At 46.9% G+C, this 25264-nt stretch overlaps 1 protein-coding gene across 1 annotated transcript; it reads right to left on the bottom strand.

Moving 5' to 3' along the window:
• Positions 1-266: 266 nt before the first annotated feature.
• Positions 267-24815, bottom strand: CCDC126 (coiled-coil domain containing 126). Its single transcript, XM_020993393.2, has 3 exons — positions 24636-24815; positions 12876-13254; positions 267-2850 (listed from the first exon to the last, which is right to left on the bottom strand). The coding sequence occupies exons 2-3, from the start codon at positions 13111-13113 to the stop codon at positions 2666-2668; spliced, it is 423 nt and encodes a 140-aa protein (XP_020849052.1). The 5' UTR covers positions 13114-13254; positions 24636-24815; the 3' UTR covers positions 267-2665.
• Positions 24816-25264: the final 449 nt, after the last annotated feature.

Here is a 25264-nt window from a genome sequence, read left to right as displayed (position 1 = left end):
CACTCCTGTTTTTGCAAAGGTGGGGGGGAGGGGACCCTGTGGGTGCAGAGCATTGACTGTATAAATATATATGACCACTGACTACATATATATATATATATATATATATATATATATATATGGTTATTTTTTCTGAACTACTTTTTGTTAACTTCTTTTTTATTCTTTGTTATTTATATGGGATGGCTTTCTTGGTTGGGGAGAAGGGAGAAGGATATTTTGGGAAATTAAAGAGACGAAAGAAAGAAGAGAACACAAAACTAAGATCACTTTTTACAAGTACAAATATTTTATTTTTTCCCTGAAAAAAATAATTAGGTCCAACCAAGCATATTCCACATTTCACCCTGCTGTGGCCCGTGTCGTTTCTTCACTTACACAGCACTAGCCTATAGGACGGCTGCAGAGGAACTCAGACAGCTACCTCTGAATACGAAAAGCACCTGAAATTCTCCATCTTTGTTTTAGTAAAATATTTTAATAATTGGTACAACACAACAGCCTGTTTCAGGAATGAATATTCCCAAATGCAACCCTGCAACACTTCATTCACTACAGTTGAACACACGGCCACTGTGCTGCACGTAGCTGAGGAATAGGGAACAAGGTAAAATGGTGAACCAGAGTGGGCACCAGGATGACAGGTGGACCTGTCTGCACAGAGGAAAAGTTAATCTGAGCTTTACTTGGCTGGACACGAGAGGTCCTGAGTGAGAATCCGCTCAGCTCTCCTAGATGATCCCCCAAGGAGGCTGTCACCAGCATGGCACCCTTTCTCCCACTTGCTGCGATTCCTCCAGGGGAGGGCAGTGAGGCTTGTGACAGTGAATCTCGCCTGCTCTCCTTAGAAGTGTCCTGTCAAAACTCATGCTGCGTCCCTGGAGGAGTCGCTGTCTGAACCTCATAACCAGCCGCTGTGGCTCCCAGAGCTTCAGCGAAATGAAAATTAACTCCCTCCTTAGCACACCAAGGCTGCTTACTGGCAAAGTTACCAGACCCCTCTGAGCCTCAGATTCCTCATCTGCATTTACATTCTCTGATTCTATGAAAAAGGGCTGAAAATTGTTCTTGAAAAACTTCTGCTTTATATAATAAATATATTCTTGAAAAGCTCTAAGTTCAATTTATATAATTATCTCCTAAGACAATGAAGTCCACCACAAAGAGAAATGGGGCCACTAAACCATATATAAGGATCACTGCAGAGCACAGATTAACCTAGAAAACCATATATTAACAATATTTATATTCTACCATACTTTTAACTATTTTGTTAAATATTCTCCAATGACATTTTAATCTAGTTTGGGCAGTGTATCTGATACCGCTGCTCAAAAGGACCTGAAAGCCTGCTACTTAAAAGAAGCATTTTGTAAAGTAGATAACCCTCCCCTCCACCATAGCTACTGCATAAATCCAGATTGTCACATTAAATTCCCTGAAAGGAGGGTCCACATGTAAGAACCAACATTTCCCTGACTTTCCATTTCACCAGACTCCCTCCCCAGCACCTCTCCTTGTGAGAAACATCCTCAATCTCCTCCTTGAGTTCCCAGACTAGACTCATGTTTCTCCCTTTAATTCAGTACCAGAAAAAAATAACCCAGAATAAAGAGAGGATGCACCAGGCTGCCAGCACAAACTGTCCAGGAGTTCAACATGAAAAGAGAAATCATGGAAATATTCACATATCTGGAAACCATAATTCTTCATTTAAATTAATTATTTTAATTAACTACTATAAATTTTTTTTTTCTTAGAATGTGGCTAAGAGAACGAAATATGTAGGGGCAGCTAGGTGACACAGTGGATAGAGCACCAGCCCTGGAGTCAGGAGGGGCTGAGTTCAAATCTGGCCTCAGACACTTGATACTCACTAGCTATGTGACCCTGGGCAAGTCACTTAACCTACCTGAAAAGAAAAGAACCCAAAATATCTAAGTATGAGATTATATTCACTTAGCTGTTGACAATTTAATTGTTCCAACGTCTGCACCACATATGTTCTGGACAGTAGTTGCTACACTATTTTCAAGGTAATGCTCTGGCAAACAAAATGTTTAAATATACAGCAATCTCTCTTTAGATATTCTGGCAAATAGTGCAAATAAAGACATTCTTTGGGTCGTGATTTTCAAACATTCTCGACATCATATCTGATTCTCTATCAACAACTAGGTAACAAAATATAATACTGTAAATATACACATTTCCCAACAGCATTAGTTTAACATTTATGAGTTATGTCTGTTGAAAAGATGAAAAAAACGATTCAACTACAATATTTTCCACTTGTCCAAAAGACATATACTTCTACTTAAATAAATATGGAAATTAGCTCCTACGTCGTTTGAATGGTTTGAGCTTCGCCCCAAACACAAGAGCCTTGTAAGCCAGGTACCTGCTTATTACACCAGCACTGGGGCCGCGACAAAGACCAGCAAAGGCAGAAACTTGCCTGAAAGTAACACATCAATCACCTCTTTCAATTATATACAGAAGTGTTCCATGGTTCCCATACACTCCTTGGAAAACATCACGTAGACCACCTTTATGCAGCCAACGACGGCTCCTGCCCAAGCCAGAGAGATTCCACAGCATTCCTGGAGGGGGGAGACGAGCCACGGGCCGGGGCTCATGTCGTGGCCGAGGGACTCTCAGGCCGCTATCTGATGTGGCCCGACGCATTGATCCTCTTACTGGGAGTTCCAGGCAGGAGATTCCCGCTGGTGCCATTGGTGATGTTGGCAGACGCGTCACTGACCCCAATGTAGTCCACTCTGCTCTCCAGTTTCACCAAGCGCTGTAAAATGTCATCCAAGAGGACGGCAATAGTTCTTTTCAAATCAGCTGGGAAAGGAAAAGATGGTCCACATGAGAAAAGGAAAAATGTGTCTAAATGATGTCATATTAATGCCCTTGATGCCTGGGTCTAAGGGAATCAGAAGGAATCTATGCAGTCTTTATGGCAAACCTTAATGCATGGACAATGCATTCACATATTCCACGGGAGCTTCTGAAGCAGCTGTGTGCAGAACACAACCCATGCCACAGAAAGTGCACCCCAGGAGGAGGTGTGTGACCTTGTCACCTAACCTCAGTTTCCTCATCTGTAAGATGCAGGGGTTTGACTAGATGGTTTCTGAGGCACTTTCAGCTCTAGATGTATGATCTTACATTACCAAAACCATCCTTTTCCTAGTGTTTAATTACGTTTAAACTAAGGTAACTTTGTATTTGGTTGTAAGACACGTAAGTCCCTTTTAATTATCTGTCTTTTTGGACAGGCAAGCTGGTCATGGGGACTTGAGGAAGGCTGCAGGCACAGGTAAAATGTGTGATCAATGCAGACAACTGTGTATAAGACTCTACCTCATTTGGACCAGAGGCAGGAAATTAAGCTCTTTCAGTTGATTTAGGGGAGGCCAGGAGCTGGGGAGCAGGTCTAGTTTCCAGCAAGGGTTTTCTGGGGCAACAGGAAACAGCTGGGAAGGGGGCCATTAGGAAGTGGGGGCAAAGGCCTCAGAATTTGAGAGGCCCTATCCAAGCATGATAGGGTCAAATCCTTACATTCTGAGCTAAGGAAAAGGGACAGTCCTCTTTCCAGGACTCTTCTGGATCCACATCAGATGATGGGGCCATCTTGTCAGGCCTGACTGGGTTAGGGCCCAGGACCAAGCTGCTCAGGAATATTATCATTGTTATCATGCTTATTATTATCTTCCTTCTCCAAGGTTCTGTCTCTCAGCTTCCCTCTCTCCTAAGGGTAGGCAGGCTCCTGGGCTCTGACCAGAATCTTTACTGACAAAATCAGCTAAATAGAGTCACTAGACAACCTCTGTACCTGCACAGATTAAGTTTACCCAGGAGGGCATCTTCTCTTCAGAAAGAAAAAAAGTGAAAGTGAAGTTGTTTTCAAAGGTCAGGGAGAATCCCCTGAATTGTGTCACTGGATGGACTTTCCCCCTATATACCTGGCATAATTTTCCTCTTCAGAGGAAGAGGGAAAGGTCAGAATAGGGACCTGAGAGAAAGAGGCGACCACTTTGTCCCTCCCTCCACCCCCTTCAGTTTCTCTCCTTTGGGAATTAAAAAAAGGAAAAGGCCAAGAAACGCCTGGCTCCGGAAGACCCCAAAGGATCTCCAAAGCCAAGAAGGATTCTGGCCCCAAGCTAAGCTTCAGCCTGAGTTAGAAAGGAACATTCTAATTAGGGTCTGAACGTAAGAGTGGGATAAGAAGAAACTATTAAAGGAAAACTTAACAATTAGGAAGGAAGAAAACCCTATTTGTATCTTGGAATGTTTGACTTAACAACGCTCCAAAGAGCAATTAGCTTGGAATTAACTGTTTTAATAAAGCTGTTTTTACACAAACAGTGAAGAAATTGCTCTGTTTATAACAAGCTTGAGCAGAGAGCCACCTTCTCTGTCTTCAGGACAAACGCTTTTACTATGGAAGACTGCCTGCATCCCCTTCATCTATCGCCACGTGAGCTAAAAGCACCCTGGGGAGGAATAAGCTGAAGGAATGACCCATGTCACTCCAAGGGCCCGAGCCCTAAAGCACAAGAAGAGAATGATCCATTGCCTCTATTCCAACTGAGAACGACCCAGGTCACCCCTAGCCTAGAGCAGCACTGCTTAAACCGTGGGTCCAGACCCCATACGGGATCACGAAAAATCCAGCAACAGAAAAAGGTTTCTGAATACGCAAAGACTAAAAATTAATTGAAAATCAAACACAAAATGAATCCGGGGGTTTCTGGCAGCAATGGCCTGTGTTGCCTGGAGCAACTTCACTGTATCCTTGGTCTGAACACAAAGCATGTGCACTTTGCACTGCGCATGCCCTCAGGCCATGAAATGCCAACGATGCTGTCTGCCAAAGCACAAAAAGGGTCTAGAGTAGAAAAAGTTTAAAAAGCCTTGGCCTAAAGGAAGGAAGACTGTCACGTGGCACAGCTGGTTTTCAAGATCTGGTTTGGTTCCAGATCCTTAGGCCTTCATCCGCACTGTGGGTGTGGGTGGGTGTGGGTGGGTGTGTGTAGCACCAGCTGTGTGTAGAGTCCTTGGCTAGCTACTGAAAAGATGAAGAAGGAGAGAGAAAATAAAGATGCATGAGGACAGAAGGCCCTGGGACCCACAGCAAGGTCCTAGCAGAGGGAGGCAGGCAGAGGAATTAGCCCATTGATTGTGATTAGACATCTCTCTTCCTCTGTACCAGGGGCCAGAACAAAATCTGCACATGAGGCGCCTGCAGAATGCGGGAGTCCTCTCAATCTTCCCCATGGTCTTCTGCTCTGTTTGGGGGTTGGTCAGAACATTGAGGACTGAGGGCAAGTTCCCACCAGCAGCTGTGTTGAGGAAGATAAGGAATCAATAAAGCAGGAGGGGGGACTAGACCTCCGTTTATATCGGCAGAAGCAGAGTCAGCAGATTCAAAATAAAAGAAATTGCCAGATTACCGGCTTAAGCACCCAAATGTGGGTACAGAGGCAAGTGCAGCGGTGCTGAGACTGAGAGAATGGGGATGGCGAGGGAGACCTAGCGTCAGAATGAGGACGGGGAAAGGCCAGTGTTAGTGTCCACGTTCCAGGAGACTGTTACCAGAGAGCAGAACTCCAGAGTGCGGAATGCAGAAGGCAGCATAATTCTCTAAGATGGTGGGGCCCAAGACAATCACATTGGCATGGGGCTGAAATGGGGGCAGAAATGCAGCTTGTGGAGGTGGAAGATGTCCGAGAGCTCGATGATCACTTGTTGTAATATGATTACCAAAGTCCACGGACTGATGACAGATTATGGGAAGAAGACCAGAAGCCAAGGACTCACTGAAAAAGAGAAAGATGGGGCAGCGAGGTGGCACAGTGGATACAGCTCCAGCCTTGGAGTCAGAAGGACCTGAGTTCAAATGTGACCTCAGACACAGCTGTGTGGACCTGGGCAAGTCACTTAACCCTGACTGCCTCACCAAAAAGCAAGGAAAGAAAAACAGAAAGACCCATAGGATGGTAGATGGGTGGGGAAAGGAGTGATAACTGAGTCTCACGGACATCAAAATGACACTTAGGAATGGTGATCTGGAAGTGGCTAGGGGAACCCACTTCTCCCTGGCCTCGTAAGCCAAGGGCAGTGGAAGAAGGACCGGTCACTAGGGGAAAGGACTGCAAACAATGTGGCGCCCCCAAGGGAAAGCTAGGTTTCTGTTGTATCAAGGCAGGAAAAGAAATGTTGGTTGAAAAGTTCAAGAATATAAATGGTAGTTTGTGGACAATAAAGGGGGGGCTCCAAAGGGCACTGGAGATGCCCAGACAAGAGGTGTTCTGAGTTTGGGTGGGACTGGGAAAGAATAAGGGTGAAAACAACGCAGAATGGGTATGCCGCTCAATCATACCTAAGACAACTAAACTGCTTCCTTGGATTGGGAAGGCAGGCCCTACTGTTCCTGGGCCGGACACAGAAGAGAACACTGGCTTTGGAGTCGAGGGACCAGAAGCCTCAGTCACTCCCAATGTGTCCATGGGCAGGTCTCTTCCCAGCTCCAAGACTCAGTTTCCTCACTGGTAAAATAAAGGGACTGGATTCAATGGCTTGAGGTACTGGCTTAGATCCAGGATCCCTGAGCAGTAGGACCACCAAGTGGAAAAGAGTTGACTGAAGCCCTGGACCAGCAATGCATGGATGGATGGATGGATGGATGGACCAGAAAATCTGCTGTCTGAGTACCAGCCCCACTGAACTCCTGAAGGTCATCCTGATGATCAAGGCTGACGGCTTTGCATCAGGAGGAAGTTCCCTCACCCAAGAAATCACTGATCCTTGAAATGCTAACGTGATTTTAGAATCAAGTTAGATCTCTTTCCATAGGGGACAAAAATCTCTATCTTTGGTCATGCTAAGAAAAAACATACATATACCTTAACAATAATACCATTAGATATTTAGGAAACATTTTATAAAATTAGCAACTAACATCTTGGTTTTAAATTATGACATTTTTATCAACCCTCACAACTTGAAAAAAAATTCTGTTTTATAGGAAGATTTCATTTGAAACACAATCCACTCAATTCTGTATACAAATACAGTGCTGGAGAAATAAGAAGTCTTAATAATTCAGAGCCCACTTACTTAAAATTTGTGATTAATTCAGACTTGAATTAGGGTAAAAACTTACCTTCCCATTATCTATGAAAAAATAATTTGCTAAACAAATTATGTGAATCAGACTACACAGGGATTTCTCAGTTTCATTAAAATTTTAAACTCTTTTGAAGTTTCTATAGGAGCAGCCTATTTGCAGAAAATGTGCTTGTTACAAAACAATCTTTGGCAACCACTAAGGCTGGAACTGGAAGAAAGACTGCAATGACTAGTCAAAAGATGTGGCTTCATATCCTGGCTCTGCCAGGCACGCCCTTGCCATCCTTCCTGCCAAGCATTCTCCAAACCCCAACACCTCCTGACTCCACAACCTAGGTGACTTAATCCACTCACTTTGGAAACCCCCATAATGGAATCATGCTGCCCTAACTGGTGGGTCAGAGCCAGGGCAGACAGATACCCATGGCCCACTCTATATTAGCCTGCTTCACAACCATCCAGCCATCCACTCTGACTGTCAGGGAGGGTACTATTCTTACCACCCCCCCCCCCCAATTTCCTTCTCTTATACTGGAAACAGTAATGAAATCAATATGACTTGAGAAAGGATGTTAATTGGATATTCTCTTTTTCTTTTCAGGGGTAAGGGACTCCAGGTGAAGACGCTGCCCAGGACTGGGGGGAGGAGGAGGAGGTTGGTTCATTTCACGTTGAACTAACCACTTTCAAGTTTTTATTCTTTGTTACAGAGACAGGCTTGAGGAGCAGAGGTGAGAGGAGGACTATTTATAAACGAAGATGATGTGAAAACCAAAGTTACAACTAAATATACAATTCTGTAAATGCTTGTTTACCAACATAATTAGATATTTTGGTTGGAAAGGACAGGCTTGAAGGAAGTAAAAGAAAATAGCGAACACCAGCAAATAGGACTTGATCACCTAATCTGCTTAATTATAGTTTTTTGAAAAGAAAGATTTAATGAGAATAAATGATAGGCCCCTTAATCCCACAGCTAATCATGAGCTACCTAAAAATAGTAATACCACAATCCATTATTGCCAATTACTACCTAGGTATCAGATCAGTAAACAACAGGATTAAGTGTAAAAGTGCCAAAGAAAACAGAATTCACACAATTGTAAATAGGATTCCAAAACGTGCTGCTATAAAATGCCTATTTTTGCCAATAATGGTATTGTGACATCACAAAAACCACTTCTTAATAGTTAGATGGAAGAAACCACTATAGACAACATGATTACGAGTATGTGAAATGCTGATATTGACATCTAAACCTAGGCTGGATTCCCTTAGTCTCTCAGCATGCAGCATCATTTTATTATACAACAGAAAACATAATTAGAAAGGCAAGAGTTTGGTTATTTTACATACTCTGGTTTCCACAGGTAAATATAACGAATATTTTAGTTCTCTGCTCTTTCATACATACGTCCAGCCCTCTCCCTTCTGTTCATTAGTGCAGCTAACTGAGCATCTGTTGCAACAGGAATGATTCCAAAAGAGGGTAAGAACTGTTGTCCCTACTGTGGCAGTAAATCTGAGGGGGGACCTAACACACCAGAGAAGCGCTCAAGCCGCCCAAACCAGACACCGCATGCATGAAAGGGAGAAAACTTACTCCAGGCTGTGTTTGGCCAAGCGGTTCAAACAAGTCCAACCAACCATCTCCATTGGCCTAATTTGAATCCTCTGACCAACTTCCCTTGAGCTGCTTGTTCTGAATGCAAAGTCTACTCTCCATTTTCTCTGCTTTATTTACCAGATTCCTAAGCTGGTTTTCCAGTGGAGGAAGGTGCCCTCTGCCAGCCGTTCTCCAAACACTTAGCAACAGCAGCCACTGGGCATTTGCCGAACATCCTGTGTTTTCTATAACTTGTGACACTCTTCAAAGTCAGTCTAAACCGTTCTTTCAAAAGCAAACTTCAGTGGACTGTGAGTATTTAGGGTGGACTATTTTTTATAAAATTTTACTTGCCAGATTGCAAGAAATAGAGTTATTAGAGAGCTATATTCACTCAGAGGCATATTACACTGATAAAGATGATAAATATAAAATATTAAACAAAGGCACTGGGGTCGGCCATCGGGTGTAAAAGCATTTGGAGGGTGGGTGTGGGTGAGGGAATGGTCCAAACTGAACAGAGAAGGGAAAAGTTAAGGCGGCCAAGAGATCCTCCCGATCCTTACTTGCTTATATAGTGATGCTACCCAAGTTGTGCTCAGGGTACAACAGACCACGGATGCCATGGGCACTCCATTAACAAAACTGAATGGCTAGAGAAACCGGTTTCTCTCATTCCCAGAAAATATGGGGCCCCTGGGTAAATCCCTTAACCTCTCTTAGCCTCAATTTTCTCATCTATAAAATGGGTATAATTACAGCATCTTCCTCCCAGGATCATATCAGGTAATACATGTAAAGCGGTTTGCAAATTTGAAAGTGCTCTGTATGTGGCTATTGTGAGGTATCCAAATTCACTTTCTCGTAAGAACACTCCAGAAAGGCCAAAAAGGGAGCTGCATGTGTATGTGGATACACACACATGCATGCATGTTCAAATACCTCTATTTATGTGTATGCACAATCTTAAAAACCAAAGAACATGAATTTAATTAAATACTACATGCCAGCCATCACGCTAAGCTGGGGAGCATGGGGACAAAACCAAACGATCCTGCCCTCTAAGGGGAAACATGTCCACAAACTACATGCCCAAGAGAGAGCAGTCTGGATGAGGGCAGCAGGGCAGGCTTCCTGGCAGAGGGGTCACTGAGCTGCACACTGCTAGAGATTCCTGCCACCGGCACCAGCCTGAACAAAGGCAAAGAGGTGGGAGACAGAGGACAGACAGAAGGGTATGGGCAGTGGCGGGCCAGTTTGGCTGGCCTGGAAAGGGCACCAAAGGAAGTGTAGATAATCAGCCTGCAGAGGCTGTTGGCCTGCAGTGCTGGAGGCCTGAAGAGGACATAGCTGCAACTTACTGGGAGCAGACTGACCTGGTCAAACTAGTGCTTTAGGAAAATCCCTTGCAGCTGCACAATGGATGGATTAGGGACAAGGGAGGCCAGGAGAAAGCTAGCTCGGCTGGGGGTGACCCTGTGAACACAGAGAAGGGCACTGATGTGGAGCCAGGCAGGGTGAGGCGTGGCAGCTGGCTGCATGGGAGGCAGAAACACAGTGACCGGAAGCATGAGGTTTAGAAACAAGAGTAAAGGGTCAAGAAAAAACTGCTGGCAGTGAGGACAAGGACGCGGGCATGTGCGAGTGAGCCGGAGAAGCCCTGCTTGGGTTGTGACAGTCACTGGCGGGCCAGGTCACCTGTTGGCTCCTGGCAGCCCAGCAGAGGAAGAAAAACAGACGTGCTCTCTTTTAGCCCCTATCTGGCTCGGGAGACAGACATTTAGTAATTTTTACTGGCACAACGAAAACACTGTGTATAGTCAAGTCTCCATAATCTCGCATCACCAGAGAATGAGCTGTTTGAGATAAGCAATGACTGAAGATGCGGGCAGGCACTAGAACTCGTCTCCCACCTGCTTCAACCCAACACCTTCCTTGACTCTCCCTTCAATGTTTTACTCCACAGGGACAGTCTAGGCCTGTGTCTGCCCCATCTGGCTGCCATCGGAGACAGTCATACTGACTCTGTCAGCCAAGTCTGGAAAGTGACGAGAAAGTGATACGTCGGGGTCCCCTCGAGGACCTTCTGCTGACTCTCCAAGTGGCTGCAATCTTCATCAGGGAAGGAGAATCCACACCTACAAAATCACCCTGTAGAAAAGCCTTGCTGATTCAGGGCTCCGGCTAAGGACCCAGGTATCAATCACAGGGGCCATGCACAGACATTTATAAGTGGGCTTCTTGACTGGTTTTGTGGCAATAATCCCCGGGGCAGTCAGGCCAGTAAAGCCCATGAAGCTCTTATTAGAATTGGCTTTTTAAGTGCACAACAGGCAGAGGCTTGCAAAAGAAACCAATTATACTGAAAAACTGTATACTCAGTATCAGCACGCTTCATACCGAAGTATTTTTAAAACAAGTTCACAAACCCCAGGGCCAAGAACCTCTGTTTTTTAGAACCTGCTCTTTTGAAAAAGGCTCTGATTTCAGGCTTGAAAGCATCAAGGTGAAATTTGATAACAATAAAAGAAATTGCTTCATCACTTTCGAACTTTTGGAGCTAAGTATCTTCTTAGCCCACGGAAGCTATTCCAAATATTATCTCCTCTCCTCAGCCTCCCACACCAACTTCCTTGTCCCTCTCTCTCAGCTGAGGACCTTGCCTCTGATAAAACAGTCCAATCAGAAAGGAGCTCCCACTTACCCATTCCCTTCATCTCAAAGCCCCAACTGTCACCCTCCTGTCCCCTGGTCTGACAATGAGGTGGCTCTTTTGCCAAAGCCCGGATGTGTGCACCTGACCCCACCCCCTACCATCTTTTTCAGCAGACAGCAACCTCAATCACCGACATCCTCCCCACCAAACTTCAATCTCTCCCTATCCACTGTTTCTTTCCCTAGTGCCTTCAAATGTGCTCAAGTCTCCCTCATCCCTCAAAATCCTTCAGTAGGCCTCCTGGGCCAGCCAGCATATTATCTCTCCTCTCTTTCTCAGCCATCCCTGTCAAACTACGCTGTATTTATTCACTTTGTGTTTATGGCGTCCTCTGTAAGTACTTGTGGTAAGCTACTTACGAGAAGAGATTGTGTCATTCTTTGTCTCTGGATGCCAGGGCCTGGCATGGTACCTATCACACAGCAGGCCTTAGGAAATTCTTGCCCATGGATTAGTAAGTACAGGAGCATAGCAATCCTTTGTGAGTGAATCCTCCCATGGGGGGGGGGGGGTGTCCATTCCTTGGTTCCCAGCTGAACAGAATTAGGGTTAAATAAAGGAGGAAGAGATTAGGAGATCTTTACTTAGTCAAAGTAAATCTAATTTACTTTTAAATTCAGCAGGCAGTTAGTTTAAGCCAAGCCAGAAGTCTACTTGGGAGGTGTTTTCATTTAAATACCTGGAGAAGTTGAGCTTCTGGTGGTGAAATTCAAGACTTCTCTAGTGGAAACAAAGTTGTAAAATAGTCCCCATTTCCCTGACTAATTGTCACTAAAGATTTATGCAGAAGCTTTAAACTGAAGGTAAACTACTTCTTTGAGGGGTAAGAGAATTCATACATTTTTCTTGCCATTTCCTCCTCCTTTCCTGGTTTTCTCTACTTTGCTTGTGGTTTTTTTTTTGCTTTTTTTTCCTAACCAAAAAGCTAAAGAATAAAGCATTCACCACTTCAGAAAGGGCAAAAATGGTGGGAAGAACAAGAGGATGAGGGGGTGGGTAGGCTTTCAGGCTTACTCAATCAATCAGGAAGTATCTGTGAAGAACCTACTAGGTGCCAGGCCTAGACTCTGTGGATACAAGTGCAAAGAACAAACAGCAGCTCCCGGTAAACAGCTTACATGTTGATGGATCTCCAAGGTGCATATATACACCACCCTCAGACTGGCCACACACGTGGCCAGACCAGGGCAGTGTCTAGACCAGAAAAGAGGAAGCATCTCTCCTGGAGTTTCCCAACAAGCGTGCGAATGTGTCACCAACTCAGAGAGCTTAGTGCAGTGACTGCCACCTGTGCCACAGTGGCCTGAACAGACTGAGGCTGCAGGAGGCACGCAGGTTGTTGAGTGAGAGCACAGCCCGCCCTCTATCACATTTCACGGGGAAGAAAAAGCTGAAAGGCCACCACCTTACCGTATCCCGCCAGCGACGCCCCATTCTCGCCGTTCACGAGGCTCTTATTCTCCTCAGCCAGAGCTTTCACGTATCTTTTGCTCAAGTCCAGGATCTGCTCCCGCAGCTCCACGCTGCTGGCATGTCTTGGATGCTGGAACGTGTAGTGAAGCAACATCAGCCCCCAGATGAAGCCGAACACCAGCAACAGCAAACTCAGCTTCTGGGACATGTTTTTTCTGGACAGCGTCAGGAACATTCCGGATGCAGGGAGCGGATGGAGCCGGATTTGAACGTCGGTGACCAAAGCCACAAAATGACCAAAATAAAGACCCCTTTAACCTCCTGGATGGCTCATCTCGGACACAATCCTTTCCAACTCGGAGTCAACGCACCATCCCTAGGTGAGATTCGGGAAAAAAGAGTAGTTACAGAACAGCCAAAGAACGAGAGCCACAGAAGAGCTCATCAGAAGCGCCTATGTAACGTCTAGACCTGCCTGGCTCCAGGAAGATGGAGGCAGCTTATTCACCTGATCCCCTCTAACAAGCGTCTCCCTGTTCCATTAAGAAACAGTTTCAGCACAGCGCCCCCAACAAACCTCTTTGAGCTGCTTAGACCAAGTCCATCATAAGCATTATCACCAACAATATAATGGCAGCAAAACTTTCACATTCTCTTTCGTAACTGAGAGCTCACCATGGGCCTCGTGGGTAGCTCTGCTCATTCCACACCACAAATTTGGGTACAATCTTAAGCTACCTCTGCTACAAGATATGAGAAAGGTTAAAGCGGGCAAGGGAACCAGGAATGCAGGGAGCTGGCACACCAAGGCTTATAGACATTGGAATGAGATGGACCCAAGAATGAAAACCAGAATTTAGGGCAAAGGCAAAACTGACAAAGATCAGCCTGGATGATGAGGATGGAGCCTGGATGGAAACAAACCGGGACCCATCAAGAGATGAGGAGGTTTAGCTGTCTGTAGGAAATTTTTGTAAGAAGTAAGCTATTTCAAAATGACACTGGGAAACATGTTACTAATGAGAGTAGTTCCCTAGAGGTCACTCAAACAAATGTTTCTTAAATGCCTCCTAGTTACAAGCAACGAGGAGTACAAAGGCCAAGAGTGACGCCATCCTGGCCCCGGTGGAAGGGGCAGCTGTTTGTCCTTGATTCTCCAAGAGGACCACAGGGCATCAGCAAGGTGATGCCATGACTTGCACATGAACTGGATTACAGTGAGGGAGGGCTGTGCAAGGTCACCAGACTCACTTTCTCCTCCAGAGCCACCTGGATCCAATGGCCAGATCTAGATCAGGACAACTGGAGATGGCCCAGGATGCAATGGGAGCCCTTGGCCTTTTAAGCTACGATCTTTCGTGGGAGGGGAGGAGGACACGGAAAGGAGGGACCAGCACGAAGGGACCCAAACTACACACGTGGAAGAGAGGCCTATAACATAGCAGCGTATGACTACAAATGCACAAAGCACCGTTCCCTCGTACCCGGTCCTCTCTCCCCTCGTACCCGGTCCTCTCTCCCCTCGTCTCCGTGGCACCCAAGTGCCACCTTCTGCTAACACGTCTTCCCAGCCCTCTTCAGTCTCCATGCCTTCCCTCTCTCACCCTCGTCTCCGTACCACCCAAGTGCCACCTTCTGCTAACACATTTTCCCAGCCCTCTTCAATCTCCATGCCTTCCCTGAGAATACCCCAATCTGTCTGGTGTATTTTTTGTTGGTTGGGTCTCCCCCATTAGCCCCTGAGCTCCTTGAGGGAAGGACTGGGTTTTTTGGCTTTGGGGTTTTCTTGGGGTGGGGGAGGGTTATTGGGAGTTTTTTTGCCTTTCCTAGTATCTTCAGTACTTAGCATAGTCCCTGGCACACAGCAGGCAATTAATAAATGCTTGTTGACTCACTAGATATCATGGGATATGAGAAAAATGAGATCAAGAGAAAAGGAACCCACAATGGGAAAGAAAGATTTCAAGGAGGAAGGAGCCCACTGGGTTTGCCAGTAGCAACTCATGGGCCCCAAGGTCCACCTGGGGTGGAAGAGTGGGGTTCTCCTGAAGATTGGCTGCCACCTCCCTTCTGTAAGGTAATTAGTCTGAAGAAATTGACTACAAGGAACCACATGGAGCCCCTTGCCCAAAGGAGCCCTGGCAGCATCCCCTACCCCACTTTGGACATGCAGAGCCTTCATGGGGAAACTGCCCATGGAGAGTGATGGGAAAAAATAAAGGGAAGGGCTTCTGAACAAGAGAACCACAACCTGTACTTGGGCAGATGAGCTACAAAAGAAGGCCCACAGTCCCAACATGGGCTGGGTGCTGAGGCCCCAAGGCCAAAAGGCAAGGAGGCTGCCAAATCTCCAGAGCTGCCATTGGGAGCCATCTTGATCATACCCCATAAATGGCTGATCCTTTAACCGGCAAGCATGATTATCTTTACAAGCACTGATATGGGCTCTAATGGGCTGGCCTGTGAAAATGCTTTGAGTGACCATGAACTTGCAGGAGGAATTAGTGATAACAACTTAGGTAGTGTTGGATAGAAAATTCCCACGTGATATGGGTAGGGCAACTAGGCAGAAGGACAATGTGCCCCAAAGAATGCCCAGTCAGGGCCTGCCTACACAGACAAGAGATGGAGAAGACGCCCGTGTCTCCAGTGTTATCCAGGAAAAGGGGGTGCTTTCTGATCCCAAACAAGTGGTCTTGGGTAAAAAGAAATATTCTGGGAGTGGAGAAGGGGAAGAGCTCAGAGCCTGGTGGGCCAGCTATTCCCAGACTGGGATGCCCTCATGAGCACATGCTTATCAGAAAAGGATCACGTGAGGGACTGGCCCCAGCTACCTAATCAAATCTACTTCCTCTGTAAGTCAGCTGCAGGCCAAGGTAAACAGCAGTCTCTCAGGATCCTAGGTACTAAGATCCCAGCCCTAGTGAGTGAGCCCAGAAAGCCTAGGTTTGGACCTTTAGCTAAAATACTGGAACAGAGCAGTAATGACAACTCTGGGGGAACTGATGTCAAAGAGCAGGAAAAACCCAGTGGATTTGGAAACAAAAGGACTGGGTTCCAATCATGCCTCTGCCCATTCACTATCGTGTGACCTCTTGTTTCCTCCAGTTAAATAAGATGACCTCTCACATCCATTCCTTCTAAATCTAAAACTAAGGTCACAAGGTTCCTGTTCTCCCATAGCAAAGGCGAGGGCTGTGACTGGCCACCACCGAGCAAAGACCATAGCTCCCTGGCTGGACACAGCTCAAGGCAGCAGCACCGTCCAATTCTGGGGCCAGTACAAGTCAGGTTGAGTCAAATCCACAAGCATTTAGTAAGCACCTACTGTGTGCCAGGCACTGTGCTAAGTGCTGGACATAGAGACACAAGCAGAAAGCAAGCCAGTCCCTGTCCTCAAGGGGCTTATGTTCTAATAGGCAAAGACAACCTATAAAAGGGAGCTGAACAAGGCAGGAGGGGGGAGAAGGCATCCACAGTGGGGCGCAGTGGAGAAGAGTGGAGAGACAGGAGGGAAAGCCAGAAGAAACATAATATAAAATAACCGAAGAGAAAATAAAATGGGCCAAATGACCTCCAAGGTTGCTTCTTGCTCTAAATTACGTGATCTGAAGACCTCTCCCAATAACAGGACTGGCAGGGGTTGTTAACCTGGGATCTGGGAAGTTGTTTTTAAAATCCTTTAACAGCTGTAAGTCAATAGAGTTGATTTCCTCTGTAATCCCATGTATTTTATGCATTTAAAACCATTCTTTTTAGAAGCGGTCCAAAAGACACACAAAAAGGTGAGGAATCCCCTCTACTATAGGCAAGGCAGCAGGGATTTATTAAGTGCTCGAGAGGGGAGGGTAATGAGGGAGACACTCCAAAGGAAACAGCATGGCGAGGGGTGGTCCAGGGTGGAGAGCTGGAATCACAGCCAGGAGGGGAATGGAGCATGGTGTCCTGGACCCATGGCCAAGGTGGGGCCCCTACATGAATCGCACCAGTAGAGAGAGAAACTTTTCAGGCTAACACCTTTGAAAAGCATCTCTTCATTTTTGCTAAAGTCCCCGGGGAGGAAGGACTGAACAGCTTCTGTCCTGCCTTGGAGTTCCGTACCACTGGGTGAGCGGGAACTCGCTATCCTACTTTCTCCTCCCACCTTTTATCCCAACACTACACCTATTCTCTTCCTTTTATCCCACCACAGGGCTGCCTGAGGGCAAATCTCCTGGTGAATTCCCAATTTCTACACATAAATACAGGCTAAATGAAAAGGGCCCAGAGAAGTCACAGAGGGTGGTGGTTACAAACCAGTATTTATTTAATCGCTTCAGGTCTTTTAGTTTTTAACAGCTAACTAATGCCACTTTCTTCTCCACCCTGACCTTCATTTATCCAGGGCAAATGGGAGGGAGGAGAGAGAAAGAAAAAAAAGCAGATCAAATTAAACACTGTTTACATTGGTAGTGCTTTTATTTTCACTTTAAACCACTGGGCTGATACATAATTAAAATCTACCCCCAATCCCAATAAAATGAGCCTGGGTAAGCATTCCTAAACCTTTGGCTTACTCCTCAGCTTCTGCCGGACTTCACGCCTTCCCCCTGAAGAGGACAAGGTGGAGGGCTCTCAGCCTCCCTCCCTCCCTGGCTATCAAACCTTTGGTCTCCTTGGACTTGTCCGAACAGCTTTATCTTACTTAAAGCTTCTCCTCATTAGACTAGTTCTTCCACCCAAGAAAGCTGCTTACCTGATGCCCAAGAGGGTCTCTGGCCTCACACTATGCGCAGCAAAGTTAGGCCATGGCTGCGTTGGCACAAACCTCCTCATGGCCTCTGGGAGAAATCACAAAATCCTCAGACTGCTTTTTAAAGCCTTCCCCACTTTAGTTCCCACCTACCTTCTCAGTCTTATTCTATTTTTTAAACTTTCCAACCTGCCAGCGTGGGGTTCTTGTAAACAATGTCCCATCTCTAGCCTCTCTGCCTTTGCCCTCGAGGTCCCCTTGCCTGCGATGCATTCCCTTCTCACTTCTACTTCTCACATCCCCCAAGTTCCTCCAAGGTTCAGCTCCAGCACCCCTCCTCCATGGAGTCGTTCCCGATGTGTCCAGGAGCCCAGATCCTCCCCCCACAAATGACCTTACATCTAGTTTGTCCATAGCTATGGATGGATGGATCTCCCTTAACTAGTGTGAAGGAGGACTGCTTGAAGGGCAGGGACCAGTCTGCCTGTCTGCTCACATTACCCGGCACATACTGGGTGGTTAAGAAATGATTTTACAATACCAAAGGTCAGCCCTAGTTTCTCAACCCACATTCCCACTGACAGCTTGAACAATCCATCCCCACTACTTAAGTGACTCTTCCCGCTGCCCAGCGGACTTTCCCACCTAAGCACCAACAATCTGCCTTGACCTACGTTCCCTGCCTTATTGCCTCCTTCTCCTCTCCAAATACTGTACATTCTTCCACACTCCTCCTCCCTCCATTTACCAAACCCGCCTGTAACAAACACCCTGTTACGATCATTTTAAACCTGCGTGCACATAATGGCCTCCAAGGTCTCCCAGGTTTTCTTCTATTCCATCATCACAGGCAGTTTATTTTTGATTAAAGTTCTGCATTCAGTGACAATCACCCTGGGCCCCTCCAAGTTAACGAATTTTCCTACCACTCAGGCAGTATGGGCTCTCTGCCTAACCCATACTTCCATCTGCCTCTAGCTGACCCTGGACTTCTTTATGTAGAGGCAAGATTCAGTTTGCTGGTATCATCTGGGCAACAAAGCAGCAGATTATAGTAAAGTGTCTTTGGCTAGGAAGTTGGGGGAAAGGCCAACGTCCCCTTGGGCCTTTCTCAGCCTGGTTCCCCAGTGAAGCCCATCTCGCTATCTCCCTGTCTGGCACAGCTCAGGCCTCCCTTGGCTCCATGCTGGTGCCAACCTCTCACACCCAGAGGCTCAAAATCTCTTCTTTTTGACTGCTGAGTGTCTCTGAAACTCAGTTTCCTTACCTGTAAAAAAGGCCAAATAAAAGTCACACCGCCAACCTCCAAAGGCAAAATTCTGGGATTATGAGACTGTCTGATGATCACAGGTTTAGAGCTTGAAGGGATCTCAGACATCCCTTAGTGTAACCCTCTCATTTTATGGATGAGGAAAGGCAGTCGACTTCCTCAAGTTCTCCAAGGAAGGATGGAAGGGGCAGAGGCCTCAAGCCCAGGGGCTCGGCCTCTCTCACAGCACCCCCCGGCCCCATGCCCACTGTCCCCCACTGCTGTGCAGAATGTCACCTCCTCGGCTCCTGTTCTTCAGGACTCCACTCAAAGCTCGCCTTCTAAATGGAATGAGCCCTGACTACTCCACTCCTCCAGGATCTGATCTCTTCTGCCTCCTGTGGCCCTTGATCCACACCACATAACTGAACACGAAATCACTCTCCTACCATTTATTGCTCACTCTTTTTCCTGTGGTGGCTCCCCGCCCCCATCCAGACTCCAAGCTCCTTGGAGATAAGATCATTTCATCCTGTTTCCACTGCCCCGAAGGGTCTGCAGAGAGGAAGCAGCAGCGGCCACTAGCAGTTGATTTTTGAACACTCAAAATCCCTCCGCGCCTTATCAAGAGATGGAAAGTTGTCAGAACACCTAAGGTTTAAAAACAAAATCAGGGGCAGCAAGGTAGCGCAGTGGATAGAGCACTGGCCCTGAAGTCAGGAGAACCTAAGTTCAAATCCAGCTCAGACCAAACACTTGACACTTACTAGCTGTGTGATTGACCCTGGGCAAGTCACTTAACCCCAACTGCCTAAAAAAAAAATGAGGACTTGGTGAGAACCAGCCAGCCATCTAGACCCTGAAGAGAGCACAGACACAGAGGCTGTCCATCTGTCTGGGATTAGACTCGTTCTTCTGGACCCTAGAAGGCAAAACTAGACCTGATGGAGGAACTTTTCAAAGAAACAGAGGGAGGGTCTGGCTGAGGGAAAAATTCCCCAAATCCAAGCCGTCCAAAAGTAAAATGAGCTGCCTGTGGATGCGGGGATGGAAGATGGGGGCAGGGAAGGACGAATGGGTTTCTCCAGAGGACTTCAGAGAGGTTTGCTAAGCACCTGGAGGGAGATTTCAGCACAGACACAGGTCAGGCTTCAGAACTCCCTCCACTGGAGATTCTCCAATTCACTGGGAGGAAAATGACCCAACCCAGAGCAATCATCAGAAGTCTCAAAACCAACAGCTTGGGCTCTTTCCTTTAATGGAGCAATATAGGGGGCAGCACACACTTCGGCCCTGAGGAACACTGGTAGGGCTAAGCCATGTCCATAGGTGCCACCAGCTGGCCAGCTAGCAGTAAAAGTAGCCCCTACTGCCCACCCGTGGCTCAGAAGAGGGTAGACCATCAGGCAAATATGACAGGATGCATCTTTTCTGCAGGAACTAAGGAGATGACAGAAGGATGAGCCAGAGCACTGCACTGGGCAGCTAGGGGGCCAGTCGGGGCAGTCACGGCCCATTCGTACTCAGAAGAACACAGCCCATCTGCCAACCAATCCTGAAAACCCAGCTCAAAGGCCAGACCTTGCTAGGGTTCTCTTTGTATAAGGAGGGGTCTTCGGTCACCAAATGAAGTGTCTGAACCCAAGAATATGGGGGAGGGGGTGAATGAAGAGATTCAGCTCTTATCTAAAGCTTCCCTTAAAAAGGCCTGGAACTAATCAAGCCTGGGGGGAAAGAATGTAGTCAAGTTTGTCCCTCTACTCAAAGTATGGATGTGTAACTGACAAGATATTTACAAAGGGTGCTGACAAAACAACATTAAATCAAATGATCAACTTCTCTTGCTTTTGTAGGATTTCATATATTATAATATAGGCACAGAGTCAATGTTCTTTACACCTTGGACTGTGCTGTACTGTCAAAAACTTTGTTAACACAATTTATCAACATTTCTACATTTTAAAAAAAAGTTGCATGAAATGTATCACTTACGTAGATATTATGCCAATTTAAAAAGTTCCTGTAACAGGAGCTACTAAGCTGAGATCAAATCTACAGATTGTGACCAGTCCCAAAAAAAACCTCAAAGTCAAATTTCAGGTTTCCTTCTATGCATTTTCCTGACTCCTGGCACTGCCCAGACCCTAATTCCCACTCTAACCCTAATCCCTGGAGTCAGGGCTCTCTGACCTCCCTCCTTCAGTAAAATATCTCAAGAAAACACCAGGGAGCCTTATCTATAACTTAAAATGCATGTAAGTCCGGTTATTATCCTTCTGGGGGGTATTTGTATTTTAATCCTGATCTCCAATGGGAGAATGAATGGGCTTGCTCTCCACTTAAAAACATTTCAGGCCTAATTTCCCATTCACAGGAAGTCCAGTCTTCACAATCTTAAATCACAAAACCGAGGTCCTACTATAGATAATTTCATTGGACCCATATGGACCCCAAAGACCCCAAAGCCACAGATTTCCCATGTCAGACTGAAATGGTGAGAATCGAGTCGTGAGAAGATATTGACTGTCCAGAATGACAACAAGGGAAGAGGTTCAAAAATATAGATAGATCAGTGAAACCTATATGCAAGTGTTAGGGAGTTAAAACTCAGGAAAATTTCCACCATCGAGATGAGGATGAACCATGAGGTTCTACCAAGAGAGATTTCAGGAAGAGCTCTTATTAACTGCAGGCTGAAGGCTGGACATAAACACTAATTATCACATTGTCAAAAGACTCTACAAATTAAGTCCTCAATATCCATTGTTAACAATCTGACTAAACAGTACTTCTAGAGTAAACACTGAAAGTTTAAAATTGTGGTGGAATTTGTTTGCTAGTTGTTAAGTTTAATCTAAAATACATAGAGTCAAAATACTTCACCTGAAATTATTCTAATTTTTTAAAGAACCTACTTCTAACCACATACTGTACCTGACCAATATTACCACAGACACATACTTTAGAGGAGGGGTTTTGCCACACACTTTAAAGTGATGTAAAGTACACAGTGTGTGTATGCACCCAATGTGTGTGGATCCAATCAAACATTTTTCCATCCTCAGAAAAGGTTCTCTTAAAAATCCACCCATTGATGGTGTCAGAAAAACCTGAGACCACTTACATGAACTGATGTAAAAGGAAGTGAGCAGCACCAGCAGAACATTGTACACCATAACAGCAACATTGTAACAATGATCAACTGTGAAACACTTGGCTACTCTGTTTATGACAATGGTCGGAAACAATTCCAAAAACGCTCTCTGCCTCTCAAGAGAACTAACTGATGGGCTCAGAGTGCCAACTGAAGCAGATTTTCTTTCACTTTATTTTTCTTGGGTTTTGGTTAATATGGCAATGTTTTGCATGACTTTACATGTATAATGGGTATCATACTGCTTGCCTTCTCAATGAGTGGGAGAAGAGCTGGAGGGGGAGGAGAGAATTTGGAACTCAAAATTTTTAAAAATGAACATTAAAAATAACTAATTTTTAAAAAAAAGGAAAATCTACACATTGCCACCAACATACCACCTCCAAGTTCTTGTATGCCATGTGCTGTTTTCTTTTTGATCTGAACCTTCAGAAAATAACATCTTCAGGGCTCAGATGGACTCAATACTATGTGTCCAAAAATACAACAGAATGGCCACTTTAATTAAAATTCAATTATATTAAGGGCCAAAGACATTTCCTTTTCAGAAAAATAAGGGGGGGGAGCAGGGAATTCCCTACCAAGCTCAATAATACATAACAGGGAAAAAAAAAAGAAAACCCATCATCATCAAATGCAAATGACACAGTGGAGAAACTACAGGCTCTTTGACATTTCTGCTAATACAGAGAGGGTTACACATTTGTTTAGCTGTTCCTTAGCACCAAAAAACTACTCTTGAAAACACAAAATCTAAGAGGTGAGAGCCAGAATACCAGCCAGTAAACAGATACAGCGAGTTTTGAGAACAGAGTCTATGAAAGTAAACTGAGCTGGAACTGCAGAAGCCCTCCATGTACTGTACTTAGGATACTGCAGAAAATGCCTGAAGGCCAATCTGGAATCCCCTGAAGGACAGCTAAAAAAAGAAAGCTGATCCCCAAAGAAGCAAGATCATTGGTTTCTCCCAAGTATGCTCTCTTCATGTGACTATCTCAAGAAGGCAGAAAAAGCATCTTCCTTTAGGAGAAGGCAGAAAGGGAATGGGTGGAATGGGTCCAGGATTTGGGGTGGAGGCCATGACCAGAGAAGCAAAGCATTTGAGGAAGCCTGGAACAATTCAACCCCAGAAATCCAGAAACTTGATTCTTGTCTTGGGTTGAATGACACACAAGTTCAATATAAAGATGTCTGTGAGACATTTATGACAGTGGCGATAACCAACTACTGTCTGCCACCAAAGAGGAGTTTTCTGGGTTTGGGGAGAATGTGGAGGAAAGCCCATTCAGGGGCTTGGAGCCAGAAGACCTGGGGTCAGGTTCTGGTTTAACTAGTTATTAGCTATGGAAGATTAGGCAAGCTACCCCATTACTGGCACCCCCCTCAACTGCTTCATCTGAAAAATGAAAAAGCTGGTCTCTGAAGCCCCCTGGAAGGTCTCTGAAGCCCCCTAATGGGCCCTGAAGCCCCCTAATGGTCTCTGAAGTCTCCTCCAGGACTCATTCTGGGACAGCTGTTAAGAGAAAAGAGAGTTTTTAAAAAGACAGTCCAGCTTGTTCTTCCCAAAGTCAGACCACAAGGGACTGGACAAGAGAAGAGCCATTGAGAGCGATGCAAAGGGTCCTAGCTTTAGACTGGAGGCCTTGGGTTCAATCCAGCTCTGCTAATTCCTCCCTGTATGATCCTGGGCCACTTCTGGCCAGCCTCTAAAATGAAAGGACTGGACCGGACACCCTCTCCGGTCCTTCCCACTTTAGTATTCCGAGATGCTGAGACCTCTGCCACCATGTCCCTCCCCTCCATCACTTCCAATCCTTAAAATGACACCTCCATAATCCCAGAGATAACACTGGTAAAGTCCTTGACGGGCTGTAGCATTCTAATTATTATTGCCGTCGTTGTTATTGTTATGGACAGAACACAACCTGTGGCTTATTATTCTCTATCAAGAGACAGAGGGGCTGCAGTGGAAGGAGCACCAGACCTGGAGCCTCAAACACCTGGGCTCAAATTCACCTCCACCACTCAGGAGTGGCCCACGCAGGCGACCCTCGCTGAGACTATTAGCTGCAGACGGTCGGGGCGGGGGGACACCCCTCCTGGCACAGGCCCCCCTCCCCCCAGCCCCACCTAACCAGGGCGGTGGGCTTGGGACCCGATTCGGTCCTTACAGAATGGACTTTCCTGCTCCCTGGCCCGGAATGAAGCCCCAGGGATGCCCACTGTACAGAATGGAAGGTGGAGGTCCAGCCAGGGGGGTGGGTGAGGACGTGACCCCAGGAGCAGGGCTGGGCCTTTCGGATCCCCAAGGTGCATGGGCATGAGGCGGAGGGTGGAGGTCAAGGTCAAAGCACTGGCCCTGCCCCTCCCCCACTCGACTGCCCCGAGGGCAAGTGCGGGCTGGGATCTGCCCCGCTGCAGGGATTAGCCCAGATAGGAGCTCCAGCCTCAAGGATGGGGATGGGGACGGGGCTGGCCCCGGGTTCGAGACGGGTCCCCGCCTGCGCCTCGCGCTCCGGGGTCCCAGCGCCAGGTGCCGGGTCCCGGGGGGGCATGGAAGGAGGCCAGCCGGGCCCGGCGGGGCAGGGGGAGCACAGTGAGTGGGACCGCCGCCGGCATTACCTCGTCTGTCCGTCCGTCCAGGCTGGAGCCTCGGCGCTGGCGCCCTCGGCGGCACGGGCACGGGCACGGGCACGGACACGGGCACCGGCGCGGAAGCGGGAGCTCCTTCTCTGGCTCCAGGAGCTGCGCTCAAGCCGCCCCCTCACTCGCCCGGCTTCCGCTCCGCCTCCCGCGCTGCATTGTGGGAGGTGTAGTTCGGCCAGGAGGAAGAGGCTCTTGGACGCTTGGGAGGAGTCTAGGCGATGCCCGCCCACCGACACGCCCTATCCCCCCCTGCCTTCGGCTCCGCCCACCGACCTGCCTCCTTCCCCGCCTCTTCCTCCCACCACCCCGCCCCCGGAAACACCGTTGCGAAGCAACCAGGGACCTCCCCCGCCCCTTCACGGCGACTAGTGTGCGCATGTGCGCCGGCACACTGTTCTCCTGGCTCCCGCAAGGGCCGGTGGGACGCGATCTGTGTGGAGAAAGGCTCTCAGGCTTGTATCTCTAAGAGTGTATCCTAAATTCAGAGCCTGGAGACTCCACTTAGAGGCCATGAAGTCTAGCCCCTGCGTTTGACAGTCGAGAGAACTGAAGCTCAGAGAAGTAGTGAGGCAGGCACACTGAACCTGGAGTCAGGAAGAGCCGAG

Source organism: Phascolarctos cinereus, unplaced genomic scaffold (genome assembly GCF_003287225.1).
Source record: "Phascolarctos cinereus isolate Bilbo 61053 unplaced genomic scaffold, phaCin_HiC Scaffold_1;HRSCAF=81, whole genome shotgun sequence".
Classification (NCBI taxonomy): domain Eukaryota; kingdom Metazoa; phylum Chordata; class Mammalia; order Diprotodontia; family Phascolarctidae; genus Phascolarctos; species Phascolarctos cinereus.
Note: the sequence above shows the minus strand (reverse complement) of the source record. Positions and strands in the feature narration are given on the sequence as shown.

Coding starts and splice junctions, on each gene's coding strand:
- CCDC126 (XM_020993393.2), bottom strand. CDS start 13,113: ATGTTCCTGACGCTGTCCAGAAAAAACATGTCCCAGAAGCTGAGTTTG. Junction 2,851..12,875: donor GGCGTCGCTGGCGGGATACG/GTAAGGTGGTGG, acceptor TTCCTTTCCCAG/CTGATTTGAAAAGAACTATT.